The 25,010-nt window shown below is 42.2% G+C and overlaps 1 protein-coding gene across 1 annotated transcript in view; it reads left to right on the forward strand.

The window, feature by feature from the left end:
- TMEM245 (transmembrane protein 245) overlaps positions 1–25,010 on the forward strand; it is a 1,232,464-nt gene that overhangs the window by 556,001 nt on the left and 651,453 nt on the right. The window contains exon 9 of the mRNA XM_044065650.1: positions 20,112–20,194. Coding sequence (XP_043921585.1) covers positions 20,112–20,194 — 83 coding nt within the window. The remainder of the gene's footprint in view (positions 1–20,111; positions 20,195–25,010) is intronic.

A 25,010-nucleotide genomic window follows, 5' to 3' on the forward strand; every position in this document is an offset into this window, starting at 1 on the left:
TTTTTTTTTTTTTTAATAGATTAAACTGGAAATATGTGACTGCGTTATGTAATAGCAGGCACCTCACAGACCTGTACATTTTACTAGCCTCAGGTGGACAGAGTGGACTTTACTGTGGCTGCATATTCTGTTTGCACTGATGTGGAAGACTTCTCTTTGCCTTCTGTTTTTTTCCACTAAAAATGTGCCTGCTAGCCAGACAAATGTCAACTAAATAAATAATCTCCCCCCCAAAAGAAAAAAATAGCTGCAATAACGCGAGTAAAATAAATGAAAGAAGACTTATTCCCCGGGGTTATTAAAGAAGCAAGATGAAAATAAATCCAGAACACTTTACATGAATATACACTACAGTAAAACAATGCACTTCTTCAGAATACAAAACATCGGATCAACTTAACATTCCTAAATAGCACAAAAAAATATTCTGAAAACAGTACTTCTAATCAATTAAGATCATTCACACAAAAAATAAAACACAAGATTCTGCACAATACAGTTTTTTAGTTGGGCATCATCCCAACAGATCAGAAATAATTGCGAAGCATCAGAACAATCCTCTGGGCAGTCAACAGCAGCAGATGGATTTAACAAATCAAGGTCAGTTTTAGCAAAGGGCATACAGATGGCAGACAAAATAATTGGAGATAATGGAGATTATTTCAGGTGAAGGAAATAGTGAAAGAGATAATCTGATGTTGTTAATCTTCATTCCTTACTGATGGGTTATTGGTTCCATCCTTGGAACGGAGCCGGCCATATATCAAGCTTGCGTCAGCCAAAAACTCTCGAGCCAAGGTCCTACATAAGAATGCTCTGCTCCCAGTTACCTCAGATCTCATTTGCCGCATTGCTGTACAGCCATGTCAAGCCACTCTTTTCAGCTAAGTGAATATTTTTTGAAAGTTTATATATCATTTCTACTTTAAAGTTTTTCAAACAGTTTCTTGTATTATTCTCCTAACCTATTGTATCCTTAAGGCTCTCTCCTTTTAGTCTATTTCCTTTTAGGCTATTTCCCTTTATTACCTTTGAGGTAATTCTTCATTACCGTCGTTGATAATCCATCTTCCTTCTCTCTTCTTACCCTTTTGGGTAGCCTTTCTTCTTCTTGATACTGTTGTTCTTCTCCACATCATTATGTTAGATAAGAAAAGTAGTGTTGGTTTTAAACAGTGTAAGGATTGTGGCTTTCAGTTACTGCTTTCCGATGGCCGTGACTTATGTGTCTGTTGTTTGAATATCTCCCACCTTACTGTAGATCCCCCATGTGGGATTTGTAGAAATGTTTCGACCAGGACACTTAATGAGAGAAAGAACAAGTTAATCCTGAAATGTCTTCTCAAATCTCCTTTCTGTGAGGCTATCTTTGGGTCGGAGGGCTTACCTACTCCTGCTAAACCCCGTAAGAGGCTTTCTTCCTCATCCTCATCGAGGTTGCTCAGTTCATCTCCCTCTGGAGATCACAAGGAGTCGACTCATAAAGTGAAAATTACTACTGTAGCGCAGCTGCCTGTGACCCTTTCGGCTCCAGGCATGGCATCGCTCCAGTTGATTCTTGCTTTAGCCATGCCCTCCTTATTGACACCAGCACCGGAGTTCCTGTTGCTGACATTTATGGCTTCGACAGTTCCATTGCAGCCCTTACCGACACTGTCCATGAAGGTATAGTCTCCTTCGGCACCATTGGTGCAATCCACTTCGGCCCCGAGTATGACCTTACTGTCCTCCACAGTCCAGACACGTTTGGCACTGACATGCTCTTCTTTGCAGTCCTTTTCGATACCATCAGTGTTTCCAGTGCAGACACCTTCCTTGACCGCATCGTACCTATTGGTGCAGACACCTTCGATTTCTATGGTGCTGACGTCCTTGGCACAGACTATTTCGACACCATTCTCTTCGATGCAGACATCCTCAGTTCCAGCTCTGCACCTTCTCTAGTTAGCAAGGACCAAGTACTCTCCTTCCTTGGATCCATTTGTTAGTAGCCAATATAGTCCTTTTCTAGAAAGGCCAGAATTGCCCTCAGGTTCTCTATGAGATCGACCAGGAGCCTCTCTGAGCAAGATGTGTTGCGGCTTGTTGACCATTCGCTTGTGGCCAGAGGTCTCTCTCAACCATCAAAACCCATGTTCCCTCCTTCAGGTGAACGTATATCTCCTAAAACTCCAACGTACACTCCTCTTCCTTCGACTTCCACCCAAGTATCAAAGCCCATTACACCAACAGCAGCTTCCCTCCCTCCAACCCCAATAGTGGATCTCACTTTGGAGCCGGATTCATCCTTGTGGTTCTCGGTGCACTGGGCATCGGGCCCTTCTCAGGCCAGTGGCTGTGCCGTGGGGGAGGGCATTCTTGGTTCCATGCTGATTTTTTTTCTATGGCACCCTCCAGTTATCCTCCCTCTCTCACGCTTCACAGTCCTCTTGAAACTCCTGGTCTGGGGGTCAGCTCATAGGAGAGGGGTGTGACCCTGGTTCTGAGGTTGTCGTGCTCTGTTCCAGTCTTCCATCCCTCCTTGGGTGGGCCGGCCTTCTAGGCCATGGAGTGGGTGCTTGCCTCCGGTGGCAAACCCCACATGTCAGAGTCCTATCCCTCCTCTGTGCCGCAAGTCTCACAAGCCACAACCGCCGGACACTGGGCACAAAGGCCTTAGATTTCTCTCCCTCAGGAGACTCCCTCTTTGCAGTCTTCCCCAGAACCTCCCACTGAGGAAGTACCCCGCAAAGCTTCGTGCAAGAGGAAGCACATGGACTCCACTGAGGAGTCTTTGATCGAAGATACGGACTTTGATGACGGGGAAGGGTCCCCACGGTCACCATCTGATGTGGTGTCCTTTGGTGACTTCCTCGAGATCCTTAGACAGAGGGGTGACTGGTAGTCCTCTAATCCTTCCTGAGAGGAATCATTATTCTTGCAGGCCTTTCATGCCTGGCCTCCTACCCTCCTGGGTTACCCCGCTAGCCGATGAGCTTGTCCAGCACACGTGGAAGGCTCCTGACACACTGGAAGCGATACCGCAGAGGCCTGATAAAATCTTATCTCCCCCAGCTGAGCATCCCCATTGGTCATGAGGTCTTCCAGTAGATGCCATGGTGGTGGCAGGTGCAACTAAGAAAGACTTGGCAGAAGTGAGTCAAACTGTCTATCTTCCCAACAAAGAGTCCCAGGCTAAAGAACAGACTAGAGAAGCACGTGTTTGCTTCATCGACCTTCACCGTAAGGTCTTTGAACTCTTTGGCACACTTTACGAGGCCCCAGAGGGATCTTATCAACCAACTCTGTGAAACCTTGGCAGGAGCTGTTTCTGATGAGGTCCGTGACAACGTAGTTTCTCAGATAGCCAGCCTAGAGTCCATTTCAATTTTTCCATGCATCTTATTTCTAACGCAACAGAAGGAGTGGCTAGAGTGGCAGGCACAGGTATAGTCACCAGGTAACATGCCTTGATGCGCCTTTGTGGACTCCTTTAAGGCTTCCTTCATGAATGCCCCCATCAAGGCTGCTTCTTTGTTTGGTCCTAAAGTTAAAGATACGCTGGCAAGGTGTGAACAAGATGGCAAGATCCTGTCTGCCGTTGGTGTCAGACACTCCACTCCTCAATGATTCTACTCCAGAAATCAGAGGAGCAGGAAGATGTGGCACAGAAAATCACAGGGCTGTTTCAGTGATGCATGTGCCTAGTTCTCCTGTAGAGGCAGAGGGAGAAACACCAATGGAAGACACCCCTTTCGGGGAAGAGGAGGTCCATGAAACCAGGGTTCCAGAGATTCTTTCTCTGACCAACCCTGTCAGTGCTCTTGAAGCGTTGCCTGACTGCTCACCTATGGAAGCGGTCGGGGGTCTTTTTCCTTGTACCCCGCTGCCTGGCGAAACATAACCAACTCTTGGGTACAATGGGTAAAATCCAGAGGCTATTGCATCCCCTTCCATCTTTGTCCAACCTCATCCAGAGTATTACCCGACATTCCACCCAGTCAAAGGGAAGCAGCAGCACACAAAATCCAAAAGCTGCTACAAAAAAAAAAAGAGTCATCCAGATGGTTCCCCCAGACCAGATAGGATCCGTTTTTTACTCTAAGTTCTTTTTAATGCCAAAAAAGACAGGTTGCTGGAGACCAATTCTGGATCTCAGCACACTGAACAAATTTGTAAAAACAGAGAAATTCCGGATGGTCACGGTTCAGTCTGTCCTTCCTCTTCTGGAAGAAGACGATTGGGTGTGCTCGGTAGATCTTTAAGATGTGTATTACCACATAAAAATGGACAGATTCTCAAGAAGATACCTCCGCTTCCGCATAGGAGACAGTCACTACCAATTTTGAGCACTGTTCTTTGGTCTCTCTACAGCCCCCAGAGTGTTCATCAAATGGATGGCAGTGGTTATCGCTCACTTGCGACTTCAAGAATTCCAGATGTTTCCATATCTAGATGACTGGCTCTTCACCGCCCCCACCAAACGTCTACTGGAAGAAGCCCTGCACTACACTCTCCTCACAGCACAATGCCTGGGAATTACTATAAACTGGGAGAAGTCTAACATGACTCCAGCCCAGTCTTTAGAATTCATCAGGGTACTGTTGGACATGAGAAATTGCACAGCATCTCATCTGGACCACAAGCTTCAAAGACTAAGGCATAGATTCAACAGCTGCTCTGTCATCAGAAATCTTCCGCTTGATCTAAACTCCAACTCTTGGGGTCAATGGCAGCCTTGATCACCATTGTTCTTCTAGCCAGATTCCAGTTGAGGCTCCTTCAGTGGTTACTTCTCAATTAATGGCACCCTCTGTAGCATCCTTTGTCTTTTCAGATAAGTGTAACTTAGAGGTGCAAGCAAGATTTACTCTGGTGGATGCCTCGAAATCCCCAATAATGGTCTTGCCCCTGCAGCCCCCATCAGTCAAAAGCCACGGTGACCACAGATGCCTCCCTGATGAGGTGGTGGGGGCTATGTCAGGGAAGCTCAGTCCAAAGCACCTGGTTGGAGACAGAGGCCCTTTTGCATATCGCTGTCCTGGAACTGAGGGTGGGGCTACTTAGTGTTGCAAGCAATTCATTCCATCCTTCCGTCAGGGACAATTGCGATCCAATCAGACAACATGTCAGTGGTCTGGTACATCAACATGTCATGGTCTGGTACATCAACAAGCAAGACGGCACCAGATCGTATCCATTATAACGAGAGGCATTGAGAATATGGCAATGGACAATAGCTTCCAACTGCTTTTTAACTACAACACACATTCCCGGGAGCTCCAACTTGATAGTGGACAAATTGAGCAGGTGCATTCTACAACCTCACGAGTGATCCCTCAACCCTGTGATAGCGGCAAAAATCTTCAACCGCTGGGGCCAGCCTTCCTGCGATCTATTCGCCTCCCCAACCAACTTCAAATGAACCTAAGTGCAGCAACTATTTTGCCCTGATCTCCTCTTGAGGACAGTCGCCGAGAGATGCTGTAGTCCATGCTTGGCCCTCGGGTCTACTTTATGCTTATCCTCCTCTCACTCTCATCTCCCAATTTCTGACGAAAGCATGGTAGTTGAAAAGCAAAGTGATTCTCATTGCTGCATATTGGCCTCGACAAATCTAGTTCCTCTTCCTCTGGCCTCACCTGCTAGATCAACCATGGATCGTCAATCCATCCCCAACGTTGATCTCCCATCTGCAGGGTCTGACTTACCCCAATCTAACAACCCTGAAGCTGACAGCTTGGTTTCTCCACTTCCAATGACTGCCAGACTGGAAAACCTCTCGTCCCCTTTGCGCAATATTTTTATTGCATCTCATGTATTGTCCACCAGACTAATCAGTCTCAATGGGCAGCAAATAAAAAGTTAGACCCCTTGTCAGCCCCAGTTTCGGTAGTTTTGGGTTACTTATCACACCTTTTCCACTCTGGGGTGTCTGCCTTTACTATTCATGTGCATTTAGCTGCCGTTTCGAATTTCCACAGTGGTTTTCAGGATTCTTCGCTCATGTCACATAGACTCTGTAAAGCTTTCTTGAAGGGGGTTCTTCACATAAAGCCTCCTTTTAGAGAATCAGTGCAACCTTGGGATTTGGCCTTGGTTCTGCAAGCCCTAACAGAGGCCCCCTTTGAACCTGCGTCTTCATGTGATTTAAAATATCTCTTGTGGAAAATGTTTCTGATTGCAATCACATCGGCCAGATGCTTATCAGAACTTCAAGCCTTTTGTATCAAACCTCCCTATCTTATCTTCCATAAGGATAGAGTATCACTGAGAACTAATTCTTCCTTTTTACCAAAAGTGGTGTCAGAGCAGTCTATCAACCAATCTGCTGATGTTCCAGTATTTTTTCCTAACCACTCTAACAAGGGAGAGTATTGCCTGCACATAGGAAAATATGATTTTATCTGGACAGAATAAAATCTGCCCGTAAATCAGACCAACTATTTCGGGACCAAGACTAGGTCATCCTGTCTCAAAAGTTACATTGGCTTTGTGGTTGAGAAATCGCATTACCTTTATCTACAACAAGAACAGTGTCACCTTGCCTCACATAGTGAAAGCACATTCTACAAGGTCTGTAGCAATTTCAGCAGCTTTCCATAGTGATATTTGCTCAGCTGTGACTTGGGACAAACCTCATACCTTTATTCTTTATTACAAGTTGGATTTGGCCTCCAGAGGTAGAGCTTCTTTTGGCTCCATAGTGCTTATGAATGTCCTTCCATGAGGGCCACCCAGGGATACAGGTAGCTGGGGTCTCTGTCCCATCAGTAAGGAATGAACGAACATCAGATAAAGAAGTTATGTCTTACCATAACGTTCCATCTGTGTTGTTGATCTTCGTTCATTAATTACTCCCCACCCTCCGTCCCCCTCTAGAGGTTCCTGGTTAATCTCATATACTCCTTTATTGTAGGTCTATTATGACCAGAGGTTCCCTCTACTTTTGTCTATCAACTTGCAAACTCGATCTGAGGTAACAGGGAGCAGAGCATTCTGGGTAGGATCTTTTCTCGAGAGTTTTTGGCTGATGCGAGTTTGATATATGGCTGGCTTGGTTCCGAGGACGGAACCGATAACCCATCAGTAATGAACGAACGAAGATCAACAACACAGATGGAACGTTATGGTAAGACATCTCTCTCCTTTTTTTTTTTTTTTTTTTTATAATATGGACTTGGCCATTGATAAACCATTTTTATAGTCTAGTAAATATATTTGTACCAGCGTCTCAGGCTAATGTATTGGCCATGTTGCCTTAATGTAGTATACACTAACCAAGGGTTTATAAGAAGGAAAAGTACCTTCAGTCCTCCTTTGCATACTCTTTTTCCCCTCACTTGAAAAATGTGTGAGTGGATATACTTTAAATTTGTTGTAAGCATCACTTTATATTGTACAACTTAGCATTACAAGTGAGGAATACTTAGAATTAACTGACAGATAGATTACAGGAAAACTGGACAAAGGTGGTAGTGTTTTGATGGACTGGGAGGAGTATATTTCTAAAATGCATGTTTTATTATTAGATAATTCAGCCTATGAGATTATTTCAAAAATTAAACACACCTTATTTGATACCTTAATGAACTAAATACCCATTTTGGTTCAATATGTTTTATATTTGGTTTTAAGATACCATCAAAAGTGAGTTATATACATTTGTTACAGTGAAAAAAACAGTGCTTCCACATTTTCTGGGATCCACAAAGTACATGCAAATAAGGATGGTTTTCCTTTGAGACCCATTGTTTCAGCATATGTGCCCAAAATACAACCACTTGCTGTTTATGTGGAATGAGTCGCAGAAAATGGTTTTGGACAAACACAGATGGGTTTTCAAAGTTTCTTGAGACTTTGTAGACAAATTTTGAGGTTTGAAATAGATGAGTTTTTATTTGTCATTTCTAATGTGAGGGACCTTTTTATGTAAACTGCCCATGCGCTAGCCATTTTAAAGCATTTACTGTTTGTTACTGTATCTTTTTCTTCTGTCTCTGAAAAAAAGAAAAAAAAAATATATCCTTGTTTTCCCACCTTAATGAACTAGAATAGTCCAGTCTTCGGATTTTGCTGATCTCTGTGCTTTGTCATAGTTCCTGTGCTATCCATATCCTTATTTGGATAAGAGGAAGCTTCTTTGTTCATCAGTGGGAGTGGGGAGCACTGAGCATCCTATTTGTCCCTAGAGGAGTGGTTCCAGCCCAGCAACTTGTAGTTTATTGGCCATTTTGGGTCAATTCCTAGCTCTTTTCAACCCCCTGCTATAAAGGCCGCTTTTGCGCGAAGTTGCTCATAGAGCAGCATTGGGCAGCGCCGGTTAATCAAGTTTAAACTATTTCTGGCTCTGCAAAGTCTGCTCTTCAATTTTTACCTTAGAACTGCTCTACTTGCAATCTAAACAGTCTATTCTCTATCTGAAAAGCCCAGCACTTGCTCCTAAAGCATTTTTGTACAGGTAAAGCTCTCTTAAACAAAAAGAAAGTACTTCATTCACCTAAATCCCCTTGAGTACCCATTTCCCTATAGGTCCTTTCTGACTCAGTTACACAACAATCCTTTACACTATTCTAGCATGTCGAAGAGTCAGTTGCTGGCGTCCTCTCCTGTTCAGCTGGTGAATCTGGGAATCTTGAGGCAATGTTACAGTTGCCTCATGTGCACAGACAACCCTCTCCTCCTCCCAACAAATACAAATATATGTGAAAGATGCAACTATATAGCCAAACTGGAGGCTGAGCTCTCTCAACTCAGTACTGGCAAAACCAGTCAGGAGGAGAAGGTAACCACGCACACCACAAACCCAGTCTCACATAGACCTGTCACAACTGCAAACCAAACACATAAACACACAAAAACATACTCGGAGGCTCTGATTAAAAATCTACCAAAACAGCAGAGGCCTCCAAAGCAGACACCCAAGTGACCACTACCTCAAGACATAGCACATGCAACAGATAGTTCACAAAGTCAGTGTGCTAAACAGTCACAGCCCTTAAGGTCAAACAACATGCCAGATACACTTGTAATAGGTGACTCCATAGTCAGACACACTGACGTCCCGCTCACCAGTCTGAACAAGGAAAAGGTTACAGTAAGCTGCCTGTCGGGCGCTAGAATCCGCCACATAACACAAGCACTCAGGTCACTCCAAAGCAAGTACAAAAATGACTCAGTCATTGTCCATGCCGGTGTGAATGACCTGAGACGTACCTCCCTGGACTACATGAAAAGAAACATAGAGGAGCTCTCTGATTATGTAGCCCAGGCCGGTATGAACCTGACCTTGAGCAGCATCTTACCCTCACCAAGAATGATGCCACAGTACAAAGACAAAATGATCAGCTTTAACAATTGGCTTAATTACTGGTGTCATTCTAAGGGGATCCAATGTCTGTCTGCTTGGGATGACATGCTTGACAAGCCACGCTGCTTCGCAAGGGGTGGCTTGCACCTGTCACCCCTGGGCTTCCGGATATTGGCCAAGGCTCTTGCCTCCTCCATAGTGCCTTTTTTAGGCAAGGCTCAAAAGACAAACCCACCTCCCTAGAAAACACAAGTGAAATAAAACTAAGGGTAGTGCTGCTCAGTGCTAGAAGTCTAAACCTCAAGATGCACGCTCTCGAAGCCCTCCTCAGTGTGGAGAACATCGATGTCTGTGCAGTGACTGAAACCTGGTTCAAGGCTCCTGAAAGCACCCCAGCACTACCAGGTTTTACCTCATATCATGCTTTCCGGCCCCAAAACTTGGACCGAACCACAAAAGGAGGGGGAGTATCCATATTCATCAAAGATACCCACACCTCCAGGTTAGTGGCAATGCACGAAGCATCGGAGACCATCCAAGTGCAACTAACCATAGGCATAACTGCCCTACAGTTTGTAGCATGCTACAGACCACCCTCTCAAACTCAGGAACCCCACTCAGCCTTCCTGAAGACACTGGAGAGTATGAATGTCTCTCCAAATACCATCATATTGGGAGACTTCAACTACCCAAACATAGACTGGGAACATTACTCAAGCCCCAACACCCTAGCCCAAAGGTTCCTAGAATTCATAAACTCAAATGCGATGGAACAACTAGTCACCATTCCCACAAGAGGAGATAATATACTAGACCTGATCATCACAAACATGGGGACAAAATGCTCCACACGAAGTATACCCCTCATTGGTGAGATCAGACCATAAATTAATCTCACTGGAAATCCACATCCCGCCCCCACCCCCTGCACAAACGACCACAGTGAAGAACTTCTCAAAAGCCAACTTCACACTTCTTAAGACTGAAGTGGTATCCTTCAAGGCCCCTGGGCCAGTGGAAACCACAACCCACACTGCTGAATCCTTTATAAATGCCTTCTATGGGCACCTTCAAGAATGCATGGATCATGCAATCCCTAATAAAACCAAGACCCATTCCCCCAAAGGCAGGCGCCCTGTCTGGTGGACCCCAGTCATTAACAAACTTTACAACAGGAGGAGGAAGCTACTACATGACAGAGCAAAATCCCTAAAAGGGAAGGCATCTCTTATCAGTACTAGCAAAAGAGTACGATCACTCATAAAATCATCCAAGGCCAACTTTGAGAGAAAAATCGCAAAAGACACAAAAGACAATCACAAGGCCTTCTTTAGCTATGTTAGAAACCTGGGTGGAAACTCCCAGATATGCTCAGAGTTAGTCCATAATGACACAAAATACACTGAACCCACAGACATTACCAACATTCCAGCAGACAGGTTCAGTGCAAATTTCTCTGCCCCATCCCCCCCAAAAGGAGAAATATCTATCCCAGCAGAGTGTAGCCTCCCTAACATCTCAGATGCCCAGCTGAGAGCCGCCCTCTCCAAAGCTAAAAACACAGCATCAATGGGACCGGACGGTGTCCCGGGCTGTGTGCTACATGAACTCCAAGAGGAACTAAACCCGCACATAAGGCTGCTGTTTAATCTTAGCCTTACTACAGGATACATACCCAAAGAGTGGCGTACAGCAACAGTGGTCCCACTCCACAAAGGCAGTGCTTCTATGGACCCTGGAAATTACCGCCCCATAAGCTTGACGAGCCTGGTCTGCAAAGCTATGGAAAGGATCATTATGGAACTCATAAACAAAGACATTGGAGACCTACGGACATTGGATCCTACCCAATTTGGCTTTGTCAATGGCAGATCCTGCTTTTTGAACTTGGTCAACTTTTTTGAAACGGTCACTAAGGCCATTGATGAGGGTAAGGCAGTTCACACAGCCTACCTTGACCTTGCAAAAGCCTTTGACACAATACCCCACTCGGGCATCATAGACAAACTCACCAGCTTAAATGTAAACTCATATGTCACAAGATGGGTTGCAAACTGGCTCAAGGACAGAACCCACAAGGTCAGAATTGCTGGAGCCATGTCAGACTCCAAGCCAGTCGCAAGCGGTGTCCCACAGGGCTCAGTCCTGGGACCCCTCTTGTTCGGCATTTATTTTTCCGAGGTGCAAGCAAACATAGGAGGATTGTGGCTGACAAAGTTCGCAGATGACTGCAAACTGGGTGCCATAACTGATACGCCAGCGGACACAAGCATCCTTCAGAGAGGCCTCATAGAAACGGATAATTGGTGCCAGAGCCATGGCCTTAAACTGAACGCCAAAAAATGTATAGTCATACCCTTTGGGAAAAACAAGGTACCCACAAATTACCACATAGGTGGTAATCCATTAAGTACGGAAGAGGTAATCATGGACCTAGGGACCCAAGTTGACAGTAACCTCTCATTTGACACTCACATTGCCGAAGTGGTTAGGAAGACCTTCTATATTGCCCACCTCATCATGAAGGGATTCACATCTAGATCAAGAGAGGTCATTGTGCCCCTGTACTCTTCTCTTATCAGGCCCATGATTGAGTACAATGCCCCATTTGGGATGTATCTTACTCGACACCTGCAGCAGTTGGAAAGACCCCAAAAGTTCCTCACCAAGAGGATAAAGGGTCTCAAACATATGTCATATGCTGCTCGGCTGAAGAAACTCCAGCTCTATTCAGTCGCATACCACCTACTCATAGGTGATCTATGCCTGACGTACAAGGCCATGTCCAATCCGGAATTAATGGACATGCTCCACCTCAGAAAATCCAAATCCATCAGAGCCACGAGAGCAAGAGATTTGAACCTCAACACAGAAATAAATAGGACGTGCTGGAGGGACAGATTCATAACCCAGAGGCTCCCTACACTCTGGAACAGAATCCCAGTCCATGTTAGGCAGAGCCCCTCACTAACTCTCTTCAAGAGAAATCTTGACGAGTGGATGGGAGATCGTAGGTTTACCCCGGGGGTCATCTCTGTGTCACTACTAGACAGAGGCACAGTAAACTAAACCCTAAATGGGCGTAGTATTCTTATCCTAAGGGGTGGTGAAAGCCACACACACTCTGGTTAGGCTTATAAATGCCCTAGGGCAGATAGCCCAGTACGAACCTATGAACCTATGAGTTAAGACTTTAGTGATTCAGGTAAGCAACATTGCCTACTGGCACCATTGATGGCAAGACTGTGGACTTGGAATGTTCATTTATGGAACTGATTTTGTACTTAATTATTTTATTTGAAGAAGACATGTTTTATAAGATTAGAGGTGCTGCTATGAGGATGAAATTGTTTCCTGAGTTTGCAGATCTGGTTTTATGTTGCTTGGAAGACATTATTGATGGCAGGAGTAAAGATCAGTTGCTGTTTTATTGAAGATTCTTTGATTACTTTTTTCTCAATGGAAAGTTCAAAATAATATTAGATGAATTTGTTAAACAGTATCACTGATTTTTTTTAAAGTTTACTGTGAAATGTGAAGATAATACATTTTGATTTTTTAGATGTTGTTATACCTACAAAACTGTGTATTGAGATATTTGGATCAAGTTATAGAAAACCCACATACTCCAATTCCTAGTTATATTTTCAGTGTCATTGAATGAAACAGAATATTCTAAAGGGACAGATGATTTGCTGTCTTGTCTGATCTCTGTAAATGAGACATTTTCGAAGGAATTGCAGAAAGTTATAGTATTTTTTTCAGTTAGTGTTCTTTGAGAACTTGCTGGGGGATTTAGAGGAACAGATATTACAGAGGAGATTTTCCACCAGTACTAAGCAAACCCTTAAAAGGTAGCTCATCTGTTTGTGATGTGGAGGAGAGAGCTGATTGGAAGACTAATGTGGTGGTATTAAGACATCTGTTGGATAGGTCAGTGTTCAAAAGAGTTATTGATAAAAAGTGGTTATGTTTTTCAGTTGATCACAATTTGGTTAGAATTTTTGGGGGGCAGGTCATGACACTTGTCACTGAAAAAAGTAAGCAATATGAACCAAATGATAGAAAACCTTGTTAAAAGTCCTTGTTAAAAGTAATCCAGTAAGAGTGCAAACACCAGTTGTACATGAACGTGATAAATATAAATATTGTAATTGCATCTGGGAAAGGCCAACTATCACTGTACAAGGACATGCCAAATCTATTGGTATTAATGCCAGATGTAACTGTACAACACAGGGTGGTATTGATGTTATTAAATGTCTCCCCTGTAAAAGTTGTTGTACAGGAAAAACATAATGCAAGTTACCAGTCTGCTTTTAACTGAATAACAATGCTGAAAAGTTCTAAGTACCAGCAATGGTGTATATAAACATTCAGTTTTTGTACATCTTTCAAAAAGTTTGTATTTTATGTTGTGGTGGAAATATCTTAAAATAACAGGATAGTGGTGAGGAAAAATCTTTAGAATATTGGGAATTGGTATGACAACTCTGTTTAACAGCATATAGTTTTCTGTTTTTAAACAATCCTGCATTTATTGTGTGTGCTTAGGAAAAGGCCTGCCAAGTTATGAATTAAGTATTTTTAATACATTTTGATATATTTTGGTTTCATCTGTTTTACATTGAGAATTAATTTTATGATATTTTAATTGACTTACAGACCTAAGTAGACACACTTATTATAAGGAAAAAAATACAGAGATGTTTAACTTTGTATGAATTAATTTATTACGTAGTTTTTTTTCACACATGCAACTAACTTTTTTGATCTGATTAGGAATGCAAGTTCATGGTACTTTGTGTTCTAAAAAAGTAATTTGTTTTATTGATGTTGGATAAAAGCAGTAAATAAACTGGTGGAGTTTACATTCTTGTAAAGTCCTTTGGATTTGTTTTTGGTTATTGTTCTTCACTGTTTTTTTTTAAGTCTGGTTTCATTTGTGTTATTCCCAGAGACTGATGGGAAGGTCCTTGCCTCACTCAATGAGAAGCCATCAAAGATTTGCAATTAAACAGGATATAGTGTAGCTAATTTCCATCAAATTGAGTCCCATGCAATGGAAGGTATGGTGCATCCAAAAAAAAAAATGCGTTCAGCATTTGTCTTCCAAACCTTGCTGCCCCACTGGAGGCCTTGGACTAATTGATTAGGTTGTAGTATTTTTGATTGGCTTGTTGCACAAGCCAATGTACTGATTCATTTTGATGTCAGGAGCGGAGATTGTTGGTATTCTTTTTAAAAATGTTGCTGAGCTGTACTAAATGTAGTATTGCAACTTCTGTTACTACTAATGACCATTTGTATAGTCACATAAGTTTTTAGCTTCCTTCCATGCTAATGAATACCTCTTGTTGATACGCTTAAAGGCTCCAATATCTTCATTTTACAGTGAAGGTGTGCAGGTGCTGGATGTTATGCATAAAAGGTAGTATTTGATGAGTCTTCTGACACGTATACTGAGGAGGGCCAATGTTTGTTAGCCTTAGTTCAGATGTGCATAGATGAATGGCTTAAGGGTACATTCCACTAACACCTTGGAAAGGAACATCAGGTTCATGCACAAAGATGTGTCTTTGTCTTCTGCCAGAAGGGCCTTCTCTGACCAAAGAGCCTCCAAATCCAGAATACATCTGGCTTGTGCATCATTCATTAAGTAGAGTTTTCCTTGGCAGAAATTGAAGTTCCTCTAGAGTTATGAGCTCAGTGGGTAGATTAACTTCATTCATGAAAGTCTAATGTCCCAAGAAGGCACAACAAATTTCAGCAGAGGTTTTAATGGATTTAACTCTCAGAATAAGAATAGTGTTTGCAATATCATTTTCTATCTCTGATTTCTGCTGTACAAGAGTATGGATGGCTAAAATGACTGATGGTTGAACATTGTCTGTGGATTACTGTAAACTTGCATCTAAAAGGCAGTGAAGGTGGTCCAATCCAATTCCAGAATCAACAGAAAAAGGGCTTAAACCCTTAGATGTCACCCTGATTATCATGTTATTCTCTTTGGATTAGTAAGTAAGTAGGGTAGAATTAAGTCTAGCAACCAAAATGAACTTAAAAACTTATTGCTGTCAAGAATTAAAAAAAACTTGCCGTGAAGCCTCAAATATGAAAATTGCTCTATCCATAGGAGCCAGGCATGCAAGTTTCAAGACCTTGGATGGGTCACAGAGTAGAGTAAAAGAAAATATGCTGACTACTTACTTTCTGTGCTCAAAGGGAATTCAGGAATTGTTTGTTTGAATTATTTACTAATTTTTACTTTTATTTTTACTTCTGTCTTTCATCACTTGTATATCCTGGCAAGTTCCCGGTGAATGAGTGCAATGCTGCTATTGCAGCCCTGCTTTCTCCTCTTGCAGGTGAGTAACTCCCACGTGGGATGCACCAGTAACTCTCTCACAACCCTTAGGGAGAGTCTTCCAGTGTCTGAGGTTATAGTCTATGGGTATTTAGGGACATGAAGACACTGTATCAGCCTGGAGTAAAGGGGGCTTATCAGAATCATCCTCACAGGCTGTTACTGAGCCTTGAGAGGAGCCCTCTAGATTAAAAAGTCACAAAGGGAAACTATGAGCCCCAGGACTGGTCTTGAGAGTGGTGTGTGGGCGGTTTGCAGATTTGTGGACAATTCCCCAAAACTGGAAAAGCTGTTTGATAGCTGTAGACTATCTGTGAACTTTTTTCAGTTTGTTGGAAAGTCCTAGGTCCTGGTGTATACTGCAGTAAACAGTGTGTTTGTGTGTTTCTTTTGCCATGGCAGTCTTAAATTGCTAGCATTTCTTGAAAGAGAAGATAAGATGTGGTTCCTTCTTGCTTAGTGATGTAAAATGGTACTGTAGTGTTGTCTGTCCTGATTTGCCCCATGTTTAACAAGTGTTATGAAAAGAAGAGGAGTGTTTTGTTTGCTACTGTCATCCTTAAGGCACTGATGTGGGCTATCCTTTGAAGAGATTACCAGGATCTCTGCTTCACCTAAAACTAAGCATACCCCCAACCATGCAGTGTTGCATTACTGATGCATTGAGAGAGGATGCAAATGATATTCACTGAGGCAGATTAAAATCATTAAAGGGAGCATTTAGCAACAACTGATGATTTTCTAGATGCATCCTGGAGACAAGTAGCTATACATAGCTCATTACTGCTACCCCAGAAAGTAACAGCCAGGTGTTGGCTGTTAGCATGTTGTGTAAAAATGCCAAAACATGACCAGGCAGACAGATATTCCCCTAAAAAATAAAAATTTGATTGTTTCATAATACAGTATAGGACAGCTAACAATTTCAGAAACTGTCCTCATGATGGTGATAAACTTATATTTATGACTCCTCAACTTTGATTTATATTAATGCATCCTGCCAATCCTTCTCACATGGTAGTTTGAAGATTTCCCACAAAAAATGTAAGCACAGTCTTCATGTACTCTTCAACTTACTTGAAATTGCAATTTAACCGAAAAGCAACGCATGCTGTCATAATCCATTTTCATATAGTCAGGCCTTCCATGTTCAGCTTGCAGACAATCAGTGTCCAGCCTATTATCTTTGCATAACATAATTCTGGTATCATCCTATATATCTCCAACTGCCCTTGTTATCATTCTAATTTGTCTTAAAACATCAGTAAAGTACTTATAGCATCTAAGACTCATTGTAAGCAGTGAAGCCCATTCTTAATTTAGAACAGTCAACCCTTAAACCGTCAGTGTCTACTTATTACATATTTATTTGTCTTGGTTGATCATATCTCAAAAAATTTAAAAAATACCATGAAATACAAATATTGCTACTTGAGACTATTTACTATAATGAGATGTGGTCAAGGAAAGAAAATCCATTCCCTTCCCTCCTCTTTCTTAGTTCAAATCAACAATATAGTCCAGTTCTTAATCAGTAACTGAATTGCTTCCGTCTGGACAGAGAGCACATCTCCACAAGCCACAAATCACATAGTGTATATTCTGTGACATATCATAAAGTCCAGGAGGGTCTAATTAACTTGAACTGTTTATCCAGCAGAAAGGCATCATCACTCCTGATATGGGGTATGGGCCTTCCCTTCCTACCACAGTCTGTTAACTGTCAGCTATGAAATGTGTTCATTCAGTAACGTGGATTAATATTCTCAGGTCAGCAGTCAGACACTTGGCCAACTGTATTACACAGCATATGTTTCTTGTGAACCTATGAACCTATGTGTTTCTTAATTTTCTCAGGTATACAGAATCAGTAGTAATGAACAGACTTCCAATATGTCCAGTAGTCTTCATGAAATACTTTTCAGCATGATTTGTAAAAATCAAGTCCAGAGTCTGTCTTACCCCTAAGGAAGAACGAATCCCCCTAATGATGCAGATTATATCTTACTATGCCTTGCCATTTATTCATTGTTTGCAATCACAGCCAGATATCCCAGTTCAGCTCATCTTCATTTGATTAAAATTTAAATACTGACCATACTTGTACAACAGTCCTCATTTTTGACCCCTTTATTCACTATATTAAAATGCACAATGCATTTGCTACAGTTACGCTGCTATTCTTTTCAACTAGTTAAGTATCACCAATCTGAATTAAAGAATCTACAAACATCACCACTTTATACTTCAAATATAAACTAACCATGCCAGTATAATCCTTTCCTTACCAAAGCTGAGAGGTTGGACCTCCCTGTTTAGTTTTAATATTCATTCGTGAAGAACAGTGTGTAGAAAACAACAAGAGAAAGAGAAAGAGAGAATAATCCAGTTTTCAAAAATTTCATTCAGTAATGTCACCAGTTTCACCATTCAGAATCCAAATACCCCAGTGTAAAAGTAGGGTTTGTATTGCTTCAAGTAGTCCAGGTCATACATTCCTGTCATTCTTGGCTGAGGTATTTGCTTCCTTTAGATGTCACTTTGTCAAAGTTTCTTAGTGTTTTCACAACTGTCAGATAGAGAGACACTATTCATAATCATGTCCATTATGACTCCAGCTTAGTACGCCAAGTCATGCCAGTAAGGACAGATACCTTGAAAGCGGCTAAATAGGTCAAATGGAACTTCAGATTTATTTTCTTACATTCTCGAATCATTTCCTAAAACAACACCCTAGAGTAATTTACTTGCTGTAATTAGTCTTTATTAAAAAACAAAACAAAACAAAAAAAACAGCAAAGCACACTTTACCAGGACGTCAGAGCTGAGACAGCATCTATTCTTTGACATACCATGACTGAAATTGATTCACAGTAGATCATGGATGAAATTCTGCATGCAAATTGTAGCTTGAGGTTTTTAAGAGATCTTGAACCAGTCATTCATCTTACTTGTCATATATCCCAAACAATCAAAATCCTTTTCTTTTCTTGGACTCCAGTTAAATATATGCTTTTCTGCCTGCTTTTATTTTCCATCTTAAAAAAAAATAGCAAGAGAAGCTACCATCTGTATCCAAAAGTCAGTACCCAATTTAATGTCTTACCTTTTAATTGCAGTGATAAAATTCCATCAGGTTAAGGTAAAGGATTTCATCTTTCTTGACATCACGACTCTAAAAACTCTGCATACTTCATCAGTTTCCCATTTAATTGCTGTGTCTCTGCAGTAGCATTTAACAGACACCTCAGTCATTTTCATAAGGATAGTACTACCCACACCATCATTTACAAAAATGGCTTCCACATTGCAGCCTAAGTTGAGTACCACCATGTGACAGTTTTTACCCACAGTGCTTCCAGAAAGGACCAGTAGACCTTTAAGATATTATAGTTACGTATTATTTCATGAAAAAAATAAGTTTTACTGTATAATTTAACCAAGTCATTAAAAGGTTAGGGAAGATGCCTTTCCACATAAAGTACCACGATATCTTATGCTAGCATCTTATTTTTGTGTTTCAAATCATCACAGGTGAGGTGATGAAAGATGGGAGGGCTAGATCCCAGGAGGTCCATCTACTCTGTTCATAGGTATCAGATGACAGAAAGTACACCACCTGGAACTTAAGGTAGGGGATTAATTATATGAGCTGCTATTGAGCACATTAGTAATCCTAGGTGTGAGCTCCTCAGACTTTGCCTGCTTTGCTATTCTGAGCAAGTTACTTAACTAGACAGTGCTTCCTGTTTACCCCTAAATAAAAGAAATTTGTGTTTAAGACTTTACCTAAGAAGAAAAAAATAGTTAAATAACTATAAAGTTCTCACCATTAGACTATCTTTAAAATAAGTTTGTCTGCAGTGGGTTTTTTACTAGCAGACCTTCTTTTTCCTTGTTTTGTTTTCCAGTCCATGCTCTTTGCAGGTGACTAACCCTGTAATTATGTCAGATTTATAATTTTATATCTTTGTCTTTTGAGTGCCCTCACACAAGGCTAGTGTGGACAGAAATAGGAAGAATAAGGCATGGTGTACCCTTCCTGACTTGACACTTGATGCCATGGTGTGGTCCATTGAGCAATCCACACGAGTCTGTGTTTGCGTTAGAGAACTAAAGCATTATGTTAAGGAGTGAGTCCTTAGCAAATAACTGTCAGCTGTTGCTCAAATGGTAGAGTGATAGTAGCCAGTCAGATGTAAATTTTATCACATAGCAATATTTTGGCAAATATTTTACTTGCTGAAAGTATTCTTCATTTAAAACAATAGTGGAAATTAATTTTAAATTAAAATAGATTTGAAATGATTAATTAAAGAATTGGATGCTTTTCTTCTCAGGGCACTACAAGTGCCAAACATTTCTGTTATTCTAAATTGGGTGTGAGTGTATAAAATTTAAGAATTTGTTTTAGTAAAATATTAACTGAATACAATTGTTTATGTTTTTAACTAGGTTCATCAAGAGAGTGTTCACATTATCCAAGTTACCAGCAGTTTAATCAATGAGACTGTTGCTAGTCATCCAGAGTGGGCAAAGTAAGGTGTCTTCCTTCATTTTTAGAAAAACAGTATTGTTATAATTTGATTTTGGATCCTTTGTGTGTTATAATAAACATATTTTGGAATCACACTAGTAAGTACTGGGGTTACTGACTGTATTTGATAACACTAAGCATTTAGGTTCATGTTAAACATTTTATATGAAACAGCCATGTCATTTGTGATGTAGAGTGACTTATTAGCATTGCCAGTAAAAGCATAATGTCGTAATAAACAGTAATGTGGGCTGGGATGCATAGTGACGTACTGCTCCTCAATGCAAGGCTTGATGTAAGCTATGCAGCAGTATGGGATGGAAGCAGGGGACAGTGAACATTAAATTGAAAACATGCAGCTGGGATGGACAGCTAACTGCTGTTAAGTTTACATAAATGAGCCTGTCAGCAAGAATGAGGATATACCTAGGTGCATAGTACAACCTCAAGTAAAGAAAACCACACAGTGAAAGTTGCATTCAAAAGTGCAGAAAGCAATCCAGAGAGTGGGCATTCTCAGCTTAGTGCAAACAGAAAAAGTGAGATACAACTGCTATGTATCACTGTAAAGCAGTGCATCAAAGTTGCATATACTACAGTGTGCCTTGACATGATAGTACCATGTACCACAGATTGCTAAGTAGGCATATATTATTTGTAGTTGTACTGCTATGGTATCCAAATATGGGAACCCCTGTGTGATTCATGAAAAGGAAGAAATGGGGTGTACAGAAAAGCAGAAGAAAAAAAGTTTGTGACTGTGGGACATGTGGGGCTTTTATTGACATTGAATATTCTGTGGCACCCAATATCTCAGTGAAGTGGACGGTGTCATAGAAAGCACCCATACTTATGTTCATTGTGTTTCACTGTTGCAGTCATCACACTTGTGTTATCTGCCTGCAGGTAGCCCTCAGTTGGCCCGAATACCAGAGACTTAGTATTTCTACATTGGTTGCTGTCGCTTCAGTACTGATGTCAGGGGTATAAAAACAGCCAGCCGACGCCATTACATCAGTCTTTCTTGCTGAGGAGCTCGAAGCAGAAACAGTTTGTATGAGTGCTGGTCGGCCGCTACCTAATGTTTTGTTTACAAATTAAATCATCCTGAAGTCTTCTAAAGCAAAGTACCCTGTTGGGGATCCTTTTTGCTTACTCTAACTGATGTCAGAAAAAGTTAACAATTGTCTCGCCTGTGGAAAGTAAATACCACGCCGAGATTTCCATTCTTACTGCATCACATGTTTTGGCCCAGACCACGACATACCTCACTGTTGGTTTTGTGCTGTGTTCAACACCCAAACTGTTCGTCGTTGGGCCCTTATTGTCACTAAATACTTTCGATCTGCGTATTCCAAAATGGCTTCGGTAAGCCATCCGACTACCGATCTTCTGAAAAAATGTAAGGATAAAGACAGAGACAGACCACACAAGTCCAAAACTGCAGATGGCACTTTCGTTAAGCTAGCCATCAGTTCGCCGGTACTCACTGAGATGCTTTTGCAGCCCCTGATACCCGCTTTGCTGGATTCGCAGGCCACTACCAAGAACTGTTCAGAGTCCGGTATGCTGCGAGACTCTTCTTTGACTATGGAACCTGTAGATGTCTCTACCTTGGATGGATCAGGAGTCACTGTGCAGGCACTGGCTTCCGAGGAAGTTCTTCACATTACTGATATTCGACACAAACCGACGACTTCTTTCGCATCTTCAGTTCTGTGTAAAACTACTGAGTTTCTAAGGCCAAGAGTATGCACTACTCCTAAAAAACCAACGACCCAGACTCAAGCACCTGCTTCCTTGTCACAAGTCAAATGCTTAAAATGGCAGAAGACCTGATTATGCTGATTAGGAGAAGCCAGCCTTCTCCTACTAAGAGAAAGAGACCTGTCCCCAGCAGCTTTATCTGATCAAGAGTCCGATGACTCTGAGGTTTCTGAATATGAAGGCATGCCTTTATCTGCTTATGAGGATTCTGATGCAGAGGACTCCATTCCCACTGCTTCCCCTCCAGAGAATTTTTTTTTTTGTTTTGGTGAAACCCTTCATACTTTAAGTGAGCATTTCCACTGGGAATGCCAGGATTATCCTCAGTCCAAAAAGCGATTCGGAGAATTTTTACATTTGCCACAACATAGACCTTTAGCTATCACTCCTCTTCTGGATGTTGTGGATAATGTCTTTATGGAATCCAGTCTAACTCCTGACACTTTACTCCCTGCTCCAAGGAAACCAGACAGGTACTACAGAGTCCCTGACTCTCACAAATTCCTTTTCAAAAATCATACTGCTGACCCAGAGGTCATTTCCCAGGGGCCTAAAGGTATAAAAACAACTACAGCTAAGAATCCCACCCCTTTGGACAGGGATTTCTGAGCTTTAGACAGATGGGGTAAAAAAGTATACACCTCTGCAACTCTCGCCATTTTGGCATTGAATTGCCAGTTTTACATGCTGAAATATCAGCAACATGTTATGGAACTTAAGCAAAAATTATCTACCTTTACAGACTGTGCAGAAAGTAAAGAATTGCAGGAACTTATGCATTCTGCAAGCCAAGTCAGCAAGCATACCTTGCAATATGGCTTTGACGCCCTAGAAGCATCTTGCAGGGCAGCAGTCACTGGTTCTGTACTGAGAAGACATGCTTGGCTTAACGAGCAGACCTTGCCAGACCATGTTAAATCAAAATTACTAGACGTTCCTTTGAACAAAGACAATCTGTTTGGCACCAGAGCAGAAGAGGTTCTAAAGAAGATGGAAGAAAAAGCTGAGTCTGTGCAGACAGTCAAAAGATTTTTTTGCAGGTGCAGCCTCCAAAATTCAGTAGACATTGCTCCTCGAAACATTGGTCCTTTCCAGCCCCCTCAAGGCCATCTCAAATTAGACCCAAGGGAAACAGACCCCCCCCAAATTACAGTCTCAGGTTATGCAGAGATCTAAGCAATGGAGTACCTCCACTTCTAAAACCGGGAGTACTAAGCCACCCCCTTTCAGAAACAATTCCCATTGACTTCTCAACTCCACTCCTCACCTCTGCCCAAGTGGTCGTGCCCCTAGGAGGAAAACTTGCCCATCATGCAAAAAGCTGGACCTCCACCATGGGTCCTCAACATTGTATCCCAGGGATACAAATTTTACTTCCACACACTGCCAACCCCAAAAGGGTTGCAAGACCTTCCTCCAAACCAGTGGGCAGATGCACAAAACCAAGTCGAATCCCTGCTCTCCATAAGGGCAATTCAACCTGTTCCTGCAGAACAGATAGGCCAAGGGTTTTATTCCAGACTTTTCCTGGTCAAGGGTTTTATTCCAGACTTTTCCTGGTACCCAGAAAAGAGGGCACTTGGCACCCAATCCTATATCTTTCCATTATAAACACCTTCCTGGTGATAACAAAATTCAAAATGCTCACCCTTCAGCAGCTTCTTCCTATGCTGTCCAAAGATGCCTGGTTAGACACCCTAGACGAAGCCTATCTGCACATCCCTATCAGGGACTCATGCAGGAAATACCTACGTTTCAGGGCCGGATGTATGCATTATCAGTTCTCTGCACTTCCCTTTGGCTTATCCACTGCTCCCAGAGTTTTCACAAAATGCCTCGCTCCAGCCATTGCCTATTGCAGACAGAGAAAAATTCAAATTTACCCTCACTTGGACAATTGCCTGATTCAGGCAGACAGTCAGGAAAAAGCTGTTGCAGCACCTGACATTTGTAAAGAACCTTCTAACTTCCCTGGGGTACACTATCAACGAAAAGAAATCAAAATTAGTCCCCAGTCAAAAGATTGTATTCCTTGGAGCAAGCTTGGACACAGCATCCCAGATGGCATTCCTTACTCCAGAAAAGCAAGCCTATCTAACAGGCTACTTCACTCAAATGGCCACCAGAACCCAGCTATCTGCAAGGAAAATCCTGCAGGCCCTAGGGTTCATGGCCTCTTGCATTCTATTCCATATACCAGACTGCATATGAGGAAACTTCAGTGGTACTTAAAAAGTCTTTGGTGCCAACATTTTCAGGACCTGGAAACCATCATGCCTATAATACCTTGTCTAAGGACAGTTTCTTTGGTGGGCAGCAGCATGCAACAACAACAAGAGACTTCACTTTACTCAACCTCACTCTGCCCAGACCCTAAGCACAGATGCATCAGACTATGCCTGGGGGGCACATCTGGACGACAAGTGCATTCAAGGCCACTGGAGCCCAAGTCAAATTCATCTGCACATCAACCAAGAATAAATGCTAGTTGTTCAGCATGCTCTGACAGCTTTCAGATCCCTACTCTCACCTGGTCCCCTGCTAATAAAGACAGACAACACCACAGTTATGTGGTACATCAACAAGCAGGGGAGAACCCATTGTTACCCACTCTGCAGGCTAGCCATGGCCCTGTGGAACATGGCCTTGGACATGCATATTCATCTGCAAGCACAATTCGTGCCAGGCAAACAAAACTCTCTGGCAGACGACTTGAGCAGAAATCTCCTAAACCCACACGTGTGGCAACCACACCCCAGCACTTTCAGCCTTCAATCCCAGAAATGGGGGACCCCAGCTGTGGACCTTTTTGCCTTCCCTCTTCAATCACCAGCTCTGCAAATTCTGCACCAGGACACCTCAGGGCAGGGCCTGGAAAGTGGATGCCCCATCCTTCCAGTGGGTAAAACTTTCAATCTATGCATTTCCCCCTCTGCCTCTTCTCACAAGAATATTAGTCAAGATAAGACAGGACAAACCAAGGGCAATCCTGATTGCCTCGGACTGGCCACACCAGCACTGGTACCCACTACTGCGCAGCCTGGCACCTA

This window comes from Protopterus annectens, chromosome 3.part0, assembly GCF_019279795.1.
Source record: "Protopterus annectens isolate FY-2018-M chromosome 3.part0, PAN1.0, whole genome shotgun sequence".
NCBI lineage: Eukaryota > Metazoa > Chordata > Ceratodontiformes > Protopteridae > Protopterus > Protopterus annectens.